General features: G+C 44.9%; 1 protein-coding gene across 1 annotated transcript in view; it reads left to right on the top strand.

Moving 5' to 3' along the window:
- Nucleotides 1–20,305, top strand: part of KSR1 (kinase suppressor of ras 1) — a 116,370-nt gene that overhangs the window by 88,194 nt on the left and 7,871 nt on the right. The window contains exons 10-19 of the mRNA XM_074974965.1: nt 1,521–1,689; nt 4,265–4,306; nt 6,176–6,230; nt 7,817–7,865; nt 9,126–9,505; nt 10,417–10,513; nt 12,019–12,152; nt 12,843–12,974; nt 13,373–13,508; nt 14,789–14,922. Of these exons, the coding sequence (XP_074831066.1) occupies nt 1,521–1,689; nt 4,265–4,306; nt 6,176–6,230; nt 7,817–7,865; nt 9,126–9,505; nt 10,417–10,513; nt 12,019–12,152; nt 12,843–12,974; nt 13,373–13,508; nt 14,789–14,922 (1,328 nt within the window). The remainder of the gene's footprint in view (nt 1–1,520; nt 1,690–4,264; nt 4,307–6,175; nt 6,231–7,816; nt 7,866–9,125; nt 9,506–10,416; nt 10,514–12,018; nt 12,153–12,842; nt 12,975–13,372; nt 13,509–14,788; nt 14,923–20,305) is intronic.

Here is a 20,305-nt window from a genome sequence, read left to right on the forward strand (position 1 = left end):
GAATGTCTTATGCTCCTCCTTTCGTCCATGGGCCGGGCTGTCTGGGCAGACTGCCTCTCCTTTGACGGGCTGTGGCCAGGGGCTCCTATGACTCACCACTGCCCCTAACCAAGAGGGGTAAAAGTGATCCATTCTGGGAGTTGTAGTCTGGCCAGAGAGCCCAGCCCATAGAAGAGAATGGGAACCTCAAATACCCGGATTATAACTCCCATGAGGCACTGAGATGCCATTTTGTATTCAAATATTTAAGTTGTTGTTTTTCTGAAAAGTCAATTTTCCAAGGAATAAAAACCTTTTCCCACCCCCCAATCCAGTTCTAAGGGAAAAGCTGTATTAGCCCAGGCTGTCTGTCTCCCTCCCAGTGCAGGGTTGTTTCCTATAGTGGATTTCAGAGGGGTTCCCAGTTTGTGGGTTGTGACCCGTGGAGGATTGGGAGTAGGTGCCAGAGTCGTGACAACCCTGCCCTTTCCATGGTGCTAAATGGGGGCAGGGTCCCAGCAAGACCCCCATGAAATGGGAGGGATGGGGTAGTGTGGAAATTGAGAACTACTGGTTTGAAGGCTCAAGCGATGAGTGTTTCCACCTCTGGGCAGGGAAATGACAAACGAGCTGGTGAACGTTACCTTGCCGTTTGCCCAATGCCTTAGTGTGACTGCTGCATTTGTCATTCACAGTTGAAACTGAGAGGGAGGCACCCTACAAACAAAACTGCACAGCACGGTTGAGAAACTGACTTAGCAAACGTGCGCACAATGGAAATGTGTGAAGAGGGTAGAGGATGTTTTGAAGTGGGATGGGTTGCAAGGCATAAAAGAACAGTGGTTCCATGGGGGAAAGGCATGACTTGTATGTAGATGTATTTATTGCTTTGTTTTGTCCCCCAACCAGAAGCAAAACAAAGATGTTCCAAAAATCCCGAGGCCCTAACTTTCAGTAGTGTTGAGCATCCACAGACTCCAATGGGATGTGCAGGTGCTCAGTAGCTGTTAAGAATCCATCCCCCCAAACTTCCCTGTCTGTTACCTAATAACAGGGTCTTGCTGTGTCTAGGTGATAGTTTTTAACTAGATTAGACTGCAGGTAACAAGTTCCTCCCGTTCACCTGAAGAGTTTGGTGGCCCTGCTCCCCTTTTTTTCTTTTTCACTCTCTGTATAAAGAACCCCACACTCTTAATTTTGTCTGTGATTCCTCAGAACACCACTGAGTGTCCGATCCTGCTTCGACTAAAGTCATTGGCAGTTCTACCGCTGACTTGAGTGGGAGCAGCACTAAGGTCTTACGCTGAGATTTCAAAGCTGCTTAGGGGCTTTGGGTGCCACATTCCCATTCATGCTGAGACCATCTGCTGGCTTTTCCAGCCTCCTGCCCATAAGGATCTTATGGGAAGAGCCTACTTCCTTGCTGTTTGCACACAGCGACAGTGATTGGCTGATCTGCTTTGGGAAGAGTTGGTGACCCATCAATAAGCGTCTCCCTTTCCTAAGCAAAAATCACTCAGTGGCTTTTGTTGCTTTTGCAGGATCACCCACCAGCAATAAACCATCTAGACTCCAGCAGTAACCCATCTTCTACAACCTCCTCCACGCCGTCTTCTCCAGCACCTTTCCAATCTTCCAATCCTCCCAGCGCAACGCCTCCCCCAAATCCCTCCCCCATGGGCCAGCGGGACTGCCGGTTTCACTTTCCAGGTAACTGATTTGTTTCAGGAGAACTGTGGATGGTCAGACTTCCCAACTTCCTGGGCAATGCTCTGGAGGCCAAGGGCATGGCCTAGGTACTATCGTAACCCAGCAAGGACATGTGTGCACAGCTCTGCCTGTGCAGAATAGCACCACTTCTACTGCCGGGAGCGATCTTGGCTAGGATACAGGCCTGTGTCAAGCCGGCTTCTGCAGTGTGCTTGTTCCCACTTTGGAGTCCCTAACTTATGCTCCTAGGTATCAACCAGAACCTGGCCTATTTTACAAAGTGCTTCCAGGTCCTGCAGGGACTCTGTAAATGGAGGGGGATTTCTGTCATTGTTGGTCTTTGCATTGGGATGGAGGGTGGGCACTCATCAGCTAATTGTGACCAGGCAGAGAACCAACTGCAGAGTAAAATAGCTTTTGGCCCAGTGATTTAGGGGGAAGACGGGAAATAGACTGCCATGCGGAAGACCCTCAGTACTTTGCATTCTTGACTTATGCGTTTGGTTTCTAGATGATATAAGGTACAGGCAACACTTCCCATGATGATCTGCAGCCATTTGATCCAGAGTAATGGTCCTACTCCCCCATAAGCAGGCTGTTTCCCCACCTAGCAGGCATGCGTGTTTGACGCCGAGTTCCACTGGGGGAGCAGGATCTACTCCCCTCTCCTCCCTTGCACAGGAGGTTCAGGCCCCACGGCCTGGCATAACTTCCAAGGTCGGTGAAGACCCTGGGCCTTTGCACAGCCATTCTGCTGTACCTCAGGAGCTGTGCTGCCATTGGCCGACTCCCCCTCACATCTGTTCAGCAGCAGCTGCACAGGACAGTCTGTGGAAATGCTGCCTCCAGCAGTGTTCACACCTGATCTGGTTTCTAATCAGAAGCATGCTTTGCTTCCATGGACTTCTAAGAGCAGCTGCTCCCCGGGTGTCCTCCCTTCTCCCCCAGAACTCATGTAAAGAAACTCCCCTATGGCCTGCTGGTGGGAGAGGACTCCATGGGTTCCTGGGGGAGTGACACATGTGCCAAGGTGTCACTCCCTCCACGATGCCCACCTATAACCAGACAGTCTGGTGTCCCCTCCACTGATGTGAAACAGAGGGAAAGAATTGGTATCTGCACTTGAGCTCCATTTGTCCTGCTGCAACCAGGAGGCAGGTAAAATCTCTAGGCAGCTTTGGGGAGGGGGCAGAAAGCTTTGACTGAGATCAAAGAAGGGGAAAAGCTACCCTGACTTACACATCTTGTGCCTCTCTGCCTTGTTTCATGCTGTCTGAAATGTGTATGGTTTTAAAAGTTGTTGAAAGTAAAACTACCTACTCTGGAACAGAGTTCACTGAGAGAAGTTTACATGTCTTCAGTGGTCTCATCTTTCCAAATTCCCCTCTTTTGAAAGAGCATATGAAAATTCAGTGACTTTCTCCTCTATTTGTTTATTCTTTGCACATTGGGGGTGTGTGTGTGTGTGTGTGTGTGTGTGTGTGTGTGTGTGTGTGTGTGTGAATGACTTGAAATCATGAGCAACTTGATTAATGGAGTGAAGAGTGGAAATGAAAACCAGGAAAAAATTGTGCTTTGTATAAACACTATTGGTCATCCATGTTGTTCATTAGGAGTGCCCGTCTGTGAGGATTTTTGAAATGGCCGAGTCAGACATCTGTGGTGGGAAGTGTTTGCACTATGAGTGCGTTACAAAACACACTCTGCAATGAGTAGCATGAGGTCAGGGGGACTTCTTGCCTGAGTAAGGAATACAGACAAGAGCCAGGGTTGCATAGTCAGCACATTTCTTTGCTGGGGTCAAATTTCATTCCTTTGGCCTGGAAATCTTACTTGGTGCTATTTAAAATAGCCGTGTTGTTTTTTACCCTAGAGAGAGCTGCATTTTTCTGTCAAGTCTTTGATCCATCACTGGAAGTTTCTGTTTTAAATGCAAAATCTGTTGTGATAGCCAAGACATCAAATGGAGAAGAAGCAGGATTTGATTACACAAAACAGAAACCTACCTGTTAATTCATTGGAATAAAATTAGCAAAAAGAAATGTGAATGGGCCAAATCCTCAGCTGGTGTAAGTTGGCAGAGCTCCACTGAAAACAAGGGACGGGCAATGTGGCCTAGCAGACAGCCATAAGAACATAAGTCACTTAATCTCGGTTTCCCCATCTGTAAAATGGGGATAATGACACAACCTCCTGCTGTAAAGTGCTTTGAGGCGTACTGATGACAAGCGCTATAGAAGGTTTAGTATTCTCATTCGTGTGCCAATATACACCACCTGAGGGCCTAACCATTGTTCTTGGTCTCCCCATCTGGCCACATTCACTATCCGTAACTCCGCTTTCACCTGATTTGATTTAATCTATCATCCTGTTCAGTCTTTCAAACATGCATGTGCTGAAATCCATCCACTGATTTGGCTGGTAATTAATCTACTAATCTGTTGCTCAAACAATGAGTTGGGACTAATTCACTGAATGCGTATGGGGCACTTGCTGATGCTATCTCTTGACACACTTAACTTGTTTTTTTTATTATTTCCTGGTGATTTTTGCTGTCCTTTTTTTATATATAAAGCTGCCTACTACATTCAGCATAGACAACAGTTTATCTTCCCAGGTGAGTTCATTGCTTTAATTCTGCTAACCAGCTTGTGCCATTTCTGTCCAAATAAAACTATTTTTAAATCTTCTGCTTTTTTTGAATGCTCCTGCTTTTCCAAAAAAAAAAAAAAAAAAAGCTTTCTCGTGTCGACATAAACAATAACACTAAGCCATTCTTTCCTAATGTGCGTGTTTCTTCTTTACATTTTAAAGTGACATGGATGACTTGTTTAGCTGTAACAGAGGAGAGTCCCATCACAAAAGTCTATGTACCACATTGATGTTCCTTTGAAAAATCTTATCCCTATTTTCCGAGGGCCACATCCTCAGCTGGTGTAAACGGATGCATCTGAGGATCTGGACCACAGGGGTTTAAGACAGATTTAGTTGGTTCAGGTCAGACACTTTCATAGCTATTGGTGTGGAGCTGATTTTAAGGTTTGTTCGTCTAGAAGATGCAATAGTTTTACTGTTACCATCAATAGAACCCATTTAAAAATTCACCCTGTTCCTTTCGGAGTCTTGTTTGGGTTTTTGTTTTTCAAAATAGGGCCTTCGTTAGGGAATGTATGTTTGCAGGGTCTGCCCGTGCGTGCAGTAGGTTAGGTGTGTGGGTGTAGTAGACTGAAGGAGGAAGTGCAGCAGTGACTGTGCGTGACAGTTCCCGAACCCCCAGCTCCCAACCTGTTGGTCACTAGAGTAGGCCCTTCCCTGAAGATCTTAGAATCTAATGTTCATAGAATCCTAGAACCAGAGGTTTAGAAGGGACCGTCTAATCTAACCCCCTGCCAAGCTGCAAGATTTTAGACATAACGGGTCATGTTCCTTAGCGCGTGTCTGTCACACCCTGTGATTGCGGCTTGTGTAGACATACCTGAACTAGCTTTAATATAGCTAGCTCGGGTGATGGAGCAGTGATGGAGCATACTTTAGTGTGGGTTAGCTCAGGTGATGGAGCATACTTTAGTGTGGGTTAGCTGCCAGAGTGATTATGCAGGGTTCTGAGTTGGCCTGTGCTACCCGCACGCCCACAGCTTCACTGCTCTATTACCTGAACTAGCTAGATTAAAGGTAGCCTTGGATCTGTCCATACGAGCTGCACTCACACCCAGTGATTGCAGTGTAGCCGCACTCTGGAGTCCACCTCTGTGAAGTGGCTAATAACGATGGTACCTGCCTGTCTCGCAGAGGTGTCTGTAAACCACTTAGAGGGCCTTGAATGAAAGGCAAAATATTTTTGACTGAAGAATAAGATACTAATCTAATCAATAGTTACAGCCTCCTATTTCTACAACTGGTGCTCTTCACAGGAGTTCTTTTGAAATCCAGTTTAAATTCAGATTATGGGTGAGAGGCAGGCTTCCTGAAAGAGACAGACTTGGGTAATAGCTTGTGGGGTTGCTATAGAAAATGGGTGACCTAAGCCAAGCTGACACTGGGTGGTGCTGACGAGCCAAATGGGTAAAGCAGTCAATTGTATATTTTTCATCATGAGCATCATTAGAAACCCTATGCAATTGGGTGCCTGAAGCTGGCTCCAATTCTGCAAGCAGATGCACAAGTGCTCAACTTTAAGCCCATGACTAGTATTATTGACTGCTTAAAGCGAAGCACATCCAGGTAAATTTTTTTCAGAATTAAGTTAGCAGGTGAGTTGAATACTTCACAAAATGTTGTTATAGGTGGTAATTGAACAAGTAAATCAGATTCAGTCAACATGAATGCCCATAATTTAGCACTATGCTGGTTGTTCATTGTTTACTTAATATACCTGCCTGTGTATTTCCTGTATGAGAAATAAATCCACAGTAGTATATGGTAGGGATTAAGCGTGATATACATGTATTGTATTGTATTGTATTGTATTGTATTTTATTTTTTTTAGAAATTCCCAGCCCCCCACAAGTAATACAGCCACCTGAAACAGCTGAAGACACTAAGTAAGCATTATGTTTCTTTATCCTTTTTGTTCATTTCATAGCGAACTGAAAAGGTAACACTTTTGTTGAATGGTTAGAGAAGAGGGGCTAGTAGGCAGGACTTCTGGGTTTCATTCTGAATTCTGCCATGGATTCATTGTGCAACTTTGGGGAAAGCACTGATCCATTTTATAAACTTGGTAAAGAGAGGTTATGATGCTTGCTTCATCACTCCATGGCTCCCTTAATGTGCAAAGTTCTTTGTTTTTAATCATTCAAAATGGTCAGAAAATGTGAGAAGAGGTTGCCCACAGAAAACTTTTTTAAAAAATCAATTTTTCATCAAAATTTTCCACAGAAAATTTACGGTTTACTGAAAAATGTTGGCCAAAACCTAAACTATTTGTGGCTGAAATATTTCTTTTTACGGGCATTTGGGGTTTTTTGTTTTTTTGTTGACTGCAACAAAAAAATGGTTAATTGAAAAACCAACTTTCTATCAAACAGTTTCAACATAATATCTTTGGCCAGTCTTGCCTTATCTTACCTTAAGGCTGCCTCCCTGGGCCACTTCCTCCCACCCATGCTCTTGCCAAAGTCTTACAGTTTTTTGCCTCACAATAGTTAAGCAAAAGATGATGATAGAACCATCAGCTCAGGTTTTTTTCCCTCCAGTAGAAGGTTTCTGCAGCGCCCTTCTCCAGGGGCTCTCAGGCTAGATCTCTCTCTCCCTCCCTGCCCTCTCAGGTGCCTTCTGAGATGCCTGGGGTCAACCTCCAGCTGAAACATGCTCTGCAGGTGTGGCTGGGTGGGGGTCTCCTCCTGTGCTCAGAGTTGCTCCTTCCCCTTCAGTTCCAGTGTGGGTTTTATATACCCCATCCCAGCTAATTAAATTGAAAGGTTAACAAACTGGTGACTCCTGGGAAGTGGGGTGAGCTGGTTGTGTGACTGCTGCTGGCTTCAGTGTATCTTTTGGGTGCCCCAGGGGAGATCAGATAAGTCCAGTCAAATGGACGTTGCAGGGTTTTAGGATTTACAGAGCATGGTATGTCCGGCTCTAAGCATGCTTTGGGATCTGGATTGTAAAGATCACAGCCTTTGGGCGGATCACTGTTCATCGTCTTTGGGAGTTAATAACACCATAGCCAATACTCCATATTGCTCTGTCAACGTAGGTGTATCTGCACTAAGAATATTAGGTTGCCTGGTATAGCAATAGCCAGTACTGGTGCCGCTGTACTGCTGCTAAACTGTTGACCGTGTCATGAAAACCTACTCAAACCCTACCTGCCCTCAGTTATCACTGGTGCTACTGCTTGTCCAGATGTTCCCTTGGTGGCTGTTGCTGTAGCAACAGGCCCTTCTCCTTCTAGTATAGACAAGGTCTTAGTGGTGGTTCAGTTGCACATCGGAAGTAGTCTTCTGAAGTTCCCTGCCTGCTAACTGGAGAATAGAGCGCCCTCCTCTGATGTGGTATGTTAGTAGATACGCTTTGGTTCTCTTCTCAATTCTGTTGGTGGCGCTGAAAATCTAAGCAGCAGCCCAGCTTCCTAGCCTGAGTCCATATGCCATCATATTTTCATTGTAAACCCATTTTCTCTTGATAGTGCTGATGAACAGCTGGACACAGAGGGGGTTGAAGAGCCTGATGCAGAGGTATGCTTGTGAGTGAAATGGACCACCTCTCTCTTTTTTTTGTCCACTCTCATACGCCATCACAAAGGCTGTATTAAAAGCTAAATAGCAGGGCTGTGGTCTTCAGGATATGACTACTGAAATCAGCATGGCTTTCCTGTGTAATGAAATAGAGGTCTGTGCTACAAAATATCTCCTTTAATAACCCACTGTTCATGCTACAACTGGGTTAGGCTGCAAACACTTCGATATTTTTATTTGGCTACATCTAACTTGCCTGCCTGTTAGTTATACCCTTTCCAATTGTACTAAGGAGCTCTTTTGTTGTTCACTCACTTCTCAATAAATTCGCAGGACTATTTGGTGCCAGTACCAGGGTTGTAGTTTTCATCTAGAAAAAGCCTTTGATTGCAGTGATTGTTGGAGGTGCATTTGGAGGAGTTGTTTTCTTTTGTTTTTTAATTTTTTAAACGTTTTTGTAAAACAACTCTTTTAAATCTGCATGTCATATCTATGCAGTTAAAATCTGAGACTTCCAATAAACAGTCACTTTAGCTCATGGCACCAATCCAGCAAAGCACATGCTTAACTTTTAAGCAAGTGAGTAGTCCCATAGACTTCACTGGGATGGCTGCTCTGCTTAAACATGTGCTTAAGTGCTTTGCTGGATCAGGAAGTAAAAGTGGATTGCTGTAGGGCTGGGCGAACCAGTTTTGTTACAGGCTTTAATCCAGTGACCATTGTCTTGAATGAGAGTCCTGCAATTGGGCTTTAGTTCTGGCCCAAAATGAGTATCTTGCTTCCAACTCAAATGGAACATGGTCTTGAAGTTTGAAGAAGCTTTTGGTTCCCCTTTTTGAAAATCAACTTTACATTTTCATTTGTGGAATTCGGGTCAAATCCTGAAAGGTGCTGAGCACCTACAAGTCCCGCAAAAGTCCACGTCTAGTTTCAAGTGCTCAGCACCACATGGGATCGAGCCCTCTAGCTCCAGCCAGAAGTGCTGAGATACCATGAGAGAGGTTCTTCTCGCAGCCTTCCCAGCTGCACTTTACAGCCTTGGGAGGTTAAGATCAGCCTCTAGATTTCTGGGTACTTAGCCAGATCAAACCCACAAGCTGAACCCTTTGAGGTTATCCCATCATTAATCATCTTTAGGGTTTGTTGGCTGGAGGAATACAAGTAGAGTGCGCTAAGAGGTCAGTTACCAACCACCAGGTGGGACTCCAGTGTAACTGTTATTCTTCTCCCCACCCACCCCCTTTTCTGATTTGCAAACAGGTCGAAGAGCAAGAGACAAATAAATCGGAACCGGAAGACGATGAGGACGAGTTAGATGACTTGCCCAGCAAGCGGCCACACTGGAAAGGGGTGATCTCTCGCAAGGCCAGCCAGACCAGCGTTTACCTGCAGGAGTGGGATATTCCCTTTGAACAGATTGAGCTGGGGGAACCCATTGGCCAAGGACGATGGGGGAAGGTTTACAGGGGGAAATGGCACGGAGAGGTGGCAATCAGGCTGTTGGAGATCGATGGGAACAATCAGGACCATCTCAAGCTCTTTAAGAAGGAGGTGATGAATTACAGGCAGACCCGACATGAGAACGTGGTGCTCTTCATGGGGGCGTGCATGCACCCCCCTCATTTAGCCATTATTACCAGGTGAGGACCTAGAATTTCACCACAGCACTGCTATGATTTTCACAGGGCTCTTACTGCGGATCAGAAAGCAGATGTAATGTGTAAGGCTCTGGGTTGGGAGCAATGGAGACAAATGTCACCTCTCCACAGGCAGGTAAAGCAAGAGCAGTAGTAGCATATGGTTCCAGCACGCTGCCCTGCCAAAGCGACTCCTCCCATGTGTGGGAAGGACTGGCGGTTGTCCAAGCTTGATGCTTAGTCACTCTTTGACGTCTCTGCTGACCGAAAGGTCTAGAGTGCAAAGTACTGTGCAGGTCAGGCTACCACAGTCTGGCCTCTTGTGTTTGGAAAAGAAGTGTGTAATTTTTTTCTCCCATCTAGGGAGCACATTCTTGAAAGCAGAAATGTTCTAAGTCAGTGCATGGACCTGATCTGTTTACAAAATGCTGTCATATGAGCTGTCCTTTTCGTTCCGCTTCTAACCAAACTTAGGAAAGACTCTTGGCAAAGCAAGAAACAGAAAAAAGAAGTAGTTACCTTTTTCTTCCTCTCATGGTTTTTAGTGATTTGTGTACAGTACATGCTTAGTTTATGCCTGGTTTTCATTTACACTGCTCCAGAAGTTGCAAAGAGGCCTGAAAGTGGCAGTGCCTTGAAGTGGGCATTTACACTCAAAATAGTGTAAAGGGGCCTATTGTAAAATGAGAATCAGGCCCATTTACATTTTTTAGACACTCTCTCTTTTGTGGGGGAGGGTCCTGTGTTATAAAACCCTGCCATCAATGTCATATGAAACTGACAGATCGAGCACTTTCAAGTCTAGATATGTATTTTTCCCCACGGGAAAGAAGGGTGAATGTTTAGGAACTTGCATTTTTCACCACATGGTCTCTTCTTTTTTCCCCCCCGTCCTCCCCCACTTTTCTTTGTAGCTTTTGCAAAGGAAGGACGCTTCACTCATTTGTAAGGGATCCCAAGGTATCTTTGGATATTAACAAAACCAGGCAGATAGCTCAAGAAATCCTTAAGGTAAGAGAGAGAACACTAGGTGAATGGAAGAGGTTGTTGGTTTCAGAATTAAAACTTTCTGGTGGCTTTTGAGCTGGGCATCATATTTGCAGTGACATTCCAAATCCTGTGGAAGTCGGGAAGTTAAAACCCTGGATCAGGTTTGTCCAGAACTTCGCTGATGCCTGCAAATCATTTGAGTAAAGCTTGTGGCTGATTGCTCTGTCTTAGGCCTTGTCTACATTTATAGTTTGCCTTGATTTCAGCCACCAGCATAGCTTCATCAGTGCAAGCTGCTATTTGACAATGGGGGCAGATACTCAGCTAGTGTAAATGGTCATAGCTCCATTGAAGCTCATGGCCATTAATGAAGCTATGTCAGTTTACCCTAAATGAGGGTCTGCCCCCTGGGGCTTATCCCACTTTTGAAATCAGGGCAAGTAGCACCAGCGCAGATTGCAGCCAATTGCACCCTACCCTGACTACACTACGTGCTTGTAGAAGGTAGCTACACCAGTGGCTGTAACTGGGGTGAATCGCCAGTGTGGATGAAGTCTGTGATAAGAATTCTGCTTTAATAAGAGGAAGAAACTCTCTTTGAATGTCCAGGCGCTGCCTCATTAAGTCATGCAAGATACATCACCATTATGCTAATATATAAGAAGTGATCATAACCCTGCTCTGGTATTCCTTTAAGTACAGTGCTGTGTTGAAGTTTTTGCTACAGACCTCTCCTCTACTGTTTGGAATGCAGATCATCAAAGCCAGTGTTATGTTTCTTGGCTTATCTGGGCTTTTCCATGCTGGACTAATCTCACGTTCTGCTTCTCATGAGTTGTTAATTACAAGGCATGCCAAATGCAAGGCTCTCTTTGGTTTTCTCGGTCATCTAGTCTGTTCCTTGGGGCTGCTCGAGTTTACTGGATGTTTTTACTACAAATGCAGAGTGGTCCTTCTAGCATAAGAATGACTTTTTTTCCTCTTGGGCAGATGACTCTTCCAGTTGACCAGGAAACTCCCAGTGTTTATGGATTCTGTGAGATGTTTTTATAGGACAATGCATGGGGCTGTGACTCAGGCAGCCTGTTTTCTGTTCCAGACTCTGCCCCCAGGTTGCTGTGTGACCTCCGGCGGGTTACTTCCTCAATGTGGCTCTGATAAAAGCTTCTGAAATGCAGCCAGATATGCCAAATGCAGATATGCCAAATGCAGCCAGATATGTCAAAGTGCAGAACCAGAAGCCCTAGCGGGGCTGAGTTGTGAAGGGGAAGGGGGTCTGGGAGCTGGGTAGCGCATTAGCCTGAGACTCAGAAGACAGTTTCAATTCCCTGCTCTCCCACAGACTTCCTGTAAGTCACCCAGGCTCCCTGAGCCTCCCCTCTGGAAATAGGCGATAATAGATCTGCCCTACCTCACAGAGGTGGCGTGAGGATAAATCTGTTAAAAGAATGTCACATACAACCAGGTCATATGGAAATGGGGTTGTGTAAGGTAGGGTTACAGCCAAGTGTGTCAATCTTTTCCAGGGCATGGGGTATCTTCATGCAAAGGGGATTGTGCATAAAGATTTGAAGTCCAAGAATGTCTTCTATGACAATGGCAAAGTGGTGATCACAGACTTTGGACTATTCGGTATTTCGGGTGTGGTTCAGGAGGGAAGGTAAGTTAAGGGTTAACGTCTCTAGTCCATTTCTGAAACAAGCAATGGTGACCAAGTAGACAAGGGGCCAGATTCTGATCTCCATTACACTGGTGTAAATCAGGAGAAATGATTTGCTTTAACAGATATAGACCCCTAACTTTAGACGCCCAGGTTTGAAAAGTGGTGTGTGTGTGTGTGTGTCTAACTGTCATGCTAAGGCACTCTGGCAAAATAAAGGGGTCTTAAAGCAGGAGAAAGGGGCCCCCCGGAAATACCCCTTCACAGACTCCCTTCCAGCATGTATGGAGATGACATAAGGGCTCTGTACCAGCTATGCCCCCTAGCCCTTAGTGTTCGAGGCAAAAGAGGGGGTGTGTGGTCAGAATTCATTACACTACAGCCCTCCCCTGCTTCCCAGGGTCTATGGGGGACCATGGGAATTAGTATAAGAGCAGCTTCCAGGTTGCCCTAAATTACATCAGGGGCTGAGCAGGCCCCTGCACAGCCTCTGAACATAAGGAGCAAGTGCAGGAATGGAGCCACTGAGAATTAGGCCCAGTATATTTCTATGGTAAAAAAATAAAACTTGGAGAAGAAATTTTCAGAGTAAAAGACTTCCCATCAAGAGTTCCTGCAGCTAGCTCTGTGCTGTGTCCAATTATAACATGCAAAAGGGGTTAGCTAATCTCACTTCCTCCTTGAACTAAGGCGTGAAAATGAACTGAAGCTGCCCCATGACTGGCTGTGCTATCTGGCCCCTGAAATCGTTCGTGAGATGTCTCCTGGGAAAGACGAAGACAAGCTGCCCTTCTCTAAAGCTGCAGACGTCTATGCTTTCGGGTAAGAATATGAATCATTGGTAGATTGTAGGGATGCGTGAACCCGCTAAATTATGGCCTGATCCAAAGCAAAGGGAAAGAACCACATTCATTGGAATGGGCTTTGGATCAGGCCTCAAGTACAGAGAGCTGAATAATGGTGCGTTTTTCTTCTGTGCTGTTCAGTCCCTTGCTGTAAAAGATGTAAGCCAGCAGACATTTTATCAGAGAGGAAGAATTACATTGTGGTTAAGGCACAGGATGGGGAGGCAGGAGTTATGTGTTTTATTCCTATATGATATTGGTCCTGTTCCATAAGTGATCAGTGCCTTAGTGTCCCTATCTGTAAAACAGGGATGTCAGTACTCTGTCTTCTTCACAGGGATGTTGTGAGGCTTAATTTATTTACCGGTGTTTCAGGACTGTTTGGTATGAGCTCCAAGCAAGAGAATGGCCTTTCAAGAGCCAGCCAGCTGAAGCACTCATCTGGCAGATCGGAAGCGGAGAAGGAGTGAAGCATGTCCTTGCTACAGTTAGTGTAGGGAAAGAAGTCAGTGTAAGTGGAAATCCTTCCAAAGAACCATTGATCAGAGATTCTGTAACAGGTCTGGAGAGGAGGGGGAAGCTTACTTGAAGTGTCAATCAAAATTATGAAGGAAAAGGGAAAAACACACCCTAAAAATCAATAGTACCTTACCAGCTATTTTGCCCCAATTCAGATATGTACACACTCAGGTACCACGTGGCGTTCTGGCCCAGTCATGGACCAGAACTTCACTGCGCTAGGCGCTGTACAAACACAGAACAAAAAGGATGGTGCCTGCCTCAAAGAGCTTTACAATCTAGCTGCCGTTCTCATGGCAAAATGCATTCCCTTGCCCCAACAGAGCAAGGACAGAGAAGGAACTGGGTGCTTAGCTCATCGGGTGACATCCTGGCCTCAGTAAAGTCAATGGCAAAACTCCCCTTTATTTTGGTGCGGTCAGGATTTTACCCGATAGTTTCCTAAGCATTTTCTGCAGATTTATACTCAACAGACTTATCCCCAGACCGTTCCACTTGGAGGAGGATCGTGTCAGATAGCACAGCTTTTGTATCTGGGTACATTTACCTCTCGCAGTAAGAGCCCTGGATGTCCCCCTGGAACCTCTGTAGTTTGCTACAGAGGAAAGTAGTGGCTGCATGGGTGTCAAGCTCTGCACACGCTGGATCAGAACCCTGTGCCAGCTCCTCCTAGGACAGTGCAGCTGGGATTTCCAGAGGAGCCAGGGGAGAAGGGACATCACGGTCACCGGGTTGGGATTTCTTTGATCCTGTGGCCGCAGTCCTTGTTCAAGTCCAGGGGCTGGAGTTCTTTTGTGGAGAACCTGCAGGGTTGCTCTGTATGTTGCCCACATGCTGAAGTAGGTTTCAGCCTCCAGGTAGTTTCTCTCACACAGCTCATTTGTGCAGGTGCTGGACACGTGTGTATTCAGGAGGTGGGGTAGATGAATTTCACTCGTTTCTTGTAGAAATCCATAAGCTCTGTATTGTTCAGGCTGTTGCCAGGATTGTTTGAAGCATGTGCCCTTAATTTATAAGTTGTCCCTTGTCCTGAATAACTGATGTGGAATAAAGAGCAAAGTCAAGATTTTTCAAGTGACTGGTGGCTTTGGGCACCCAACTTGAGAGACTCCAATTTTCAGAAGCTGCTGAGCACCTGCTGTCTGAAAATCAGGCCCCTTCAAGTGTCATAAGTTGGGTGCCCAAAAACAGAAGCCCTAGTCATTTGGCCCCTGTCACTGACCTCATGAACTAAACAGGATGATAATGACCCCCCCAAAATGTCGTCCTCAGGAAATCCTCTCAGCATGTTGGTCTTTCGACCTCAGTGAGAGACCCAGCTTTACTCTTCTCGTGGATATGCTTGAAAAACTGCCAAAACTGAACCGACGGCTGTCGCACCCCGGACACTTCTGGAAATCTGCAGAGTGAGTATCTCCTACTTACTTTCATGGGAGTGGGGTTGGACCTATAGAATGTACTATTTTTTTTTCTCTTCTGTATAATGCTGTAATAATGGAGTTATATTTATTTGATATTCACTAACTTAAAGAACACTTAACTCCTTCCCCAACATAAAATGATTCATTCTATTTTTTAAAATGTCTTTTTTGAGTCTCTCTTCTCCTCCCCCCAGCTCCCGCCCCCTGAAAATGCAGACTTAAGCATTATTCCTGCTTTAAAAGGAAGAGTAAATCCATTGTCAGTTATTCACCCTTGGTTTTAAATCCTCTTCTGAGGCAGAAAGTCCACCAAACAACCTTGTAATGTTTGTGGGAGGGGCCATCTTGGCCTCAAAAGTGGGTGGTAGTGGCTGGAAAGGGGGCATGGCAAAGGAATGTGCTGGAATATATTCTGAGGATTGACCTATGGGATTATAGCTGTAACCTAAATGGTGATACAGTCATGAGTCTCTGAAGTAAATGATGGGGATAAACCAAAATCTGATGTGAAATTCACCTTAGTGTAGAAGAATAGTATAACGCTAATTGTACCACAGGGCCTGAGCATTTTAACCTCAGTCTCTCAGAATAGCCACTAGCTCGGGGGACATAGCTTCTGATTCTGCGTGCATTGAAACCAGTGGGAGTTTTTTTCCCTCGACTTCAGTGGGAGCAGAACTGATTTCAGGTTGCCAGTGGGCCTGATTTCATCTCGTACCAGTTTAATGTCAGTGTAACTCCATCAGCATTAATTACATGACTAATGTGAGGAAGGGCTACTCAAAAGAATAAGGATTTGCAGAATTGGGCCTTTATGCAAGAAAGTATCCTGATCTCAGGAAAGCACTTTATTTCCATCGAAGTCAATGGGATTTAGACACATGCTTGCATGCTTTCCAGAACCAGTTCCCCAAAGCAGGGTTTATGTGAGGTACAAAGGCCCAGTGTACTGGGGAGAATTCCACCCTTAGGGAGTATTTTGCTCATTGCTATATTTTCATGAACAGAACTTCTAATATTTATTTTTTTTTCTCTCTCCTTTTTTTCCAATGGTTTGATCATCCTCTTTCCCATCTCTTAACGATCCTCCTGCGGTATCTTATCATAACTCCTCAAATGCTTCACCTTTTCTGTATTGCAATTACCACTGCATTTCCTGATTTTTACTTCTTTTTGAACACTTCACCAATTTCCCTGTGCAAAATCTTCCTGTCTAACATGACATGGAATTCTGAATACTTTGAATTCATTCTGAAACGTGACTGTTTCCTCCAAGACCCTGGCATCATTACTACACAAAAGGACACTACTCTCAGCAAAGAATGAACATTTACTGTCCAGTCATTGATAAATAGAGCTTTCTGATATTTTTCCTCTCTGCATCAATCTCTGCTTTAAGCATAAAGCATCGTGAATCCTTTACACTTGTTCCATTATAGTAATTTTTCTAAAGCTATAGCACAAATGTTCTTAAAAAGAACACATGTCAAATATATCACCAGTTATACAGATACTATGCAATGGTGTGCTCCTGGGAAAGCCAAGTATCTTCTTTGCACCCTGAATGCTATAGCAGCTACAATGGGGCAATGTAACCTTAGTCCTTGCTATTGTTGATTGAGCTCTGACCTTTAAGAAATTTGGTCATAGACTCTTCAGGATTAATTATAAAATGATATACAATTTTCAGGGTTGGGTTTTGTTTTTTAAACATATTTGAAAATGATGTTGAAACGTACGCTAAAATGTATAAGCACATGTATGGCCTATAATTATGGTGCTTTTCCTACCTGTGCTTCTATAATAAGAGAAATAGCCTGTTCTTTTTGCTCCCCTCTGGTCTAATGAGGTTTTATCTTAGAAATCCCTCTTTCATTGAGTTAGATAGTAAAAGGTGGGCTGGATCCTGTTTTGTGCATAGAACTCCCAGTGAATTCAGTGGCAATTCCACACCCGGAGCAGTTACAGGATGAGGTCAGTAACTGATGGAGTTACAGTGGCGATGAATCTATCTCTGTGTGTCTAATCTCCTGAGATATAATTAACCGTAACATAGAATGTGACCTGTACACTGTCTACTCTGTCTGAAAATCCCCACTTACCTTATAAAGCACATCTAAATATGGATGGTTCTATTTCATAGCTGAAAGATGCTAAGATCATATCATCAACAGCTTTTTTGCACATAGGGATTTGAGGTCAGGTTTTTAAAGGTGTTTAGGTGCATAAAGATGTGGATATCTAATGGGGCTTTCAAAAGCACCCCCATGTCTGCTCCCATCAGATCCTTTATCTGAATAGCTTTTCTCTACACATTGAGGTATTTTTTTCATCCTTTTGAAAGGTGCTGGACTGACAGCCCTGGAGAGGGAAGCCCTCTGTTTAGCCCCAGCTACCAGCAGCAGGAGTGTTCCTCAGTGTGCCTCAGCCCTGTTTGATAGGGTGGCTCAATCTCCAGCCCCATTTTGACTGGCAAGGAAGGACCTCACTGAATTCCAAATGTGACTGGGCACTTGTCACTAGGGATGGGATTGGGATCGCCCATTAAGTCAAAGTTCAGCCACAACCAACCTTGGCTCACTTCTAACCTGCCATGTGGAGGTGAAGGGCTCCCTAACCCATTACCAAGTTCCTGCTGAGCCATCCAGTCTCCACTGTGACATTTCCCCTCCCTTTGTATTCACTTACACTGATCCTTCTTTCTGTGAATCTAAATCATTTACCCATTTGGGTGACATGACTGCTCATTGGCTATGAGGTTTGTCTAGCAAATTTGACACAGCGGCGTGTCCAAAAGGAGTCTGCTTTCCTTGCTGTAGATAACAACAGTACAGAAGAGCACAGTATTGTACGAAATGTGCAGAGGATATCTTAAAATGTCCAATGTTTCTGTTCAGTGACTTTGTCTGGTTTCTCTGCACAATAAAGGACACTTCTGCTAGATAAGTGGCCACTCTGAATTTTTATGAATGATCTGGCACCTTTTCGCGAACTCAGCATTTTCCAAAACTTTGGAAGGTCAGCTTCCCATCAAGAAGATGAATCCAATAGTGACCCCCTGTAGGCCCCATCCCATGAGTTCTCAAAGGCATCCCCAAGAGAAGCTGTCGCTGAGGACTTGTCTACATGGGGAGATTGACTGGAACAACTATGTGGAGCAAGCTATTCTGCAGTGGCTATTTTGGAATAGGTCCCCATGTGGGCACACTTCTGGAATAAGTCACTTTATCTGGAATGATTAGTGCACTTTCAAAGCGGAGTAATAAATCTGGAATAAAATCACTTTTATTCTGGAATAGTGTGTGGAATAGCAAATTCTGCAATAGCTAGTATGGCCAATTTCCCTGTGTAGACAGGCTCTCAGAGTAGTTTGTGTAGATCTTCATAAATTGATACTTCCTCTCCTTTTTTGCATGCTTTTAACAGTGAAATATTGTAAATGTCAACCATTTTAATTATCAGCATTGGGATTTGAGTTAGTGCCTGCCAAATGAATGGGGCAGTTCACAACTCAGAGCTATTGTTTCAGGCTCTCTGCAAATTCAGGCAGACATTACTGGATTGGTTACATTCAGGTCATGTTTTGAAGATTTTCTTCATAACCGTAACAGCTAGAGACTGACTTTTCTCATTTTTTAAATGCAAGCTGTGTGATTCTGAGGCACAATGGAGAAACGGAGGTTCACACCCTCTCTGGAAAATCGTTTGGGTTCACCATGCACTTTGAGAATCACTCCACTAACCCCTTGATTTGTTTTAGGATAAGCCTTACAATGTATAATTCTCTAAAGCTTGCTTCTAGTGACTGCAGACTAACTCTTATTGTTTTTTTTCTTCCTATCTTTTATAGGTTGTAGCTACTGGTGCAATAACTGGGTCTGCCTTGCATGCTTCCATGTGTTGTATCCTAACTGGCAACTTGGACAATCATCTCTCACTTAAAAACAAAACTACCAATTTTTTTAACCTTTGGACATAACCAACACTTTACGAATTCCTCTCTCCTGTCTTTTCTCTTGGTGTGGGCTGTTAGCTTGAATAACAACGCTTGTCTTCAAGAAAAAATTGCTGTCAACTAACAACATGGCCATTTGTGTTCACTTCTGAATCATTTCAACAGGGCAGGCTGTAACTTCATCCTTGAAATGGTCTTGTCGTTACTGTCTAACTCCTACTACTAGCAAGGCATAAGCAACAGAAATGGCACTCTGTGCTTGGATTCTATAGCTGCGGGTTGTTTTGTAGTTGCTAAATATTGTTTTCGGTTGTGTGCATTCTGCAAGTCTCATCCAACAAAGAGTGGCACGGGACTCAAGCAGTTGTGAGTCCTTAGGTTACACCTCAAGTCGTTATTGCTGTGGTGTGTAGCTCCTGAATGTTAGGTTTCACAGGCACAAATTATCATTAGGAAGTAATGCTGAATGGGGTGACAGGTTTGTGTAATTTTTGGTGGTGCCCAGAACGGGTCCAAGTCCTGCCCCCTTCCCCTCACACCTGCCTTGTAATCTGGTTTACTTTATTTAAAAAAATATATAAGTGGACTGGAAACAGTAAGCGTTTTAACAGTTTCCCTATATTGCACAATGTGGGGTGGGAGGATGAAGGCTCTGGCTGAGGGTTAGGGGGCTGGGGATGAGGGATTCACACTGCAGGAGGGGGCTTGGGGCTGGGGCAGAGGGTTGGGGTGCGGGGTTGAGGGCTCTGGCTGGGGGTGCAGGCTCTGGAGTGGGGCAGGACTGGGGATGAGGCATTTGGGGTGTAGGTGGGGCTGGGACCAGAGGAGGACTCCACAGTCCCCCTCTCACCTGCCGCCCTTTTCTCTCTTTTCCCCCCACCCCTGGCAGCACACTCACCTGGCACCAGCACTGCACATGCTCCGAAGGGCCGGGCCCTTCTCGGGTCCAGGAAGCCCTGGTTGAGGAGTTTAGTGACTGAGGCGTAGGTCCTCAAAGGGTATTTAGGTTCCTCACTTCCACTGAAATCAGTCAGTGAACACCTTGCTCTCCAGAGGAGAGAACTGGAAGGAGGTAGGTTTCCTTTCTCAAGGTGCATCTACGCTAGAAACGCTTCTGCAGTACAGCTGCAGTTTCGATGCTGTAGTGTAGACACTACAGTGATGGAAGGGGTTCTTCCATCACTGTAGTAAAGCCACCTTCTCTGAGAGGCAGGATCTACGTCGATGGAAGAATTCTGTTTCACAGCCCTGAGCGATATAGTGAAGCCGACCTAACTTTGTAGTATAGAACAGCCCTCGGTTTCAGGACCAGTTGTAACTTTTTAAAATTACTTGTGGCTTCTCCCTCCCCTTTATGCACCCACACAGGCCCAGGGACAATCCAGCCGTTTGAATTCTGTCAGGTTTCAGAGT

Source organism: Natator depressus, chromosome 17 (assembly GCF_965152275.1).
Source record: "Natator depressus isolate rNatDep1 chromosome 17, rNatDep2.hap1, whole genome shotgun sequence".
Lineage (NCBI taxonomy): Eukaryota > Metazoa > Chordata > Testudines > Cheloniidae > Natator > Natator depressus.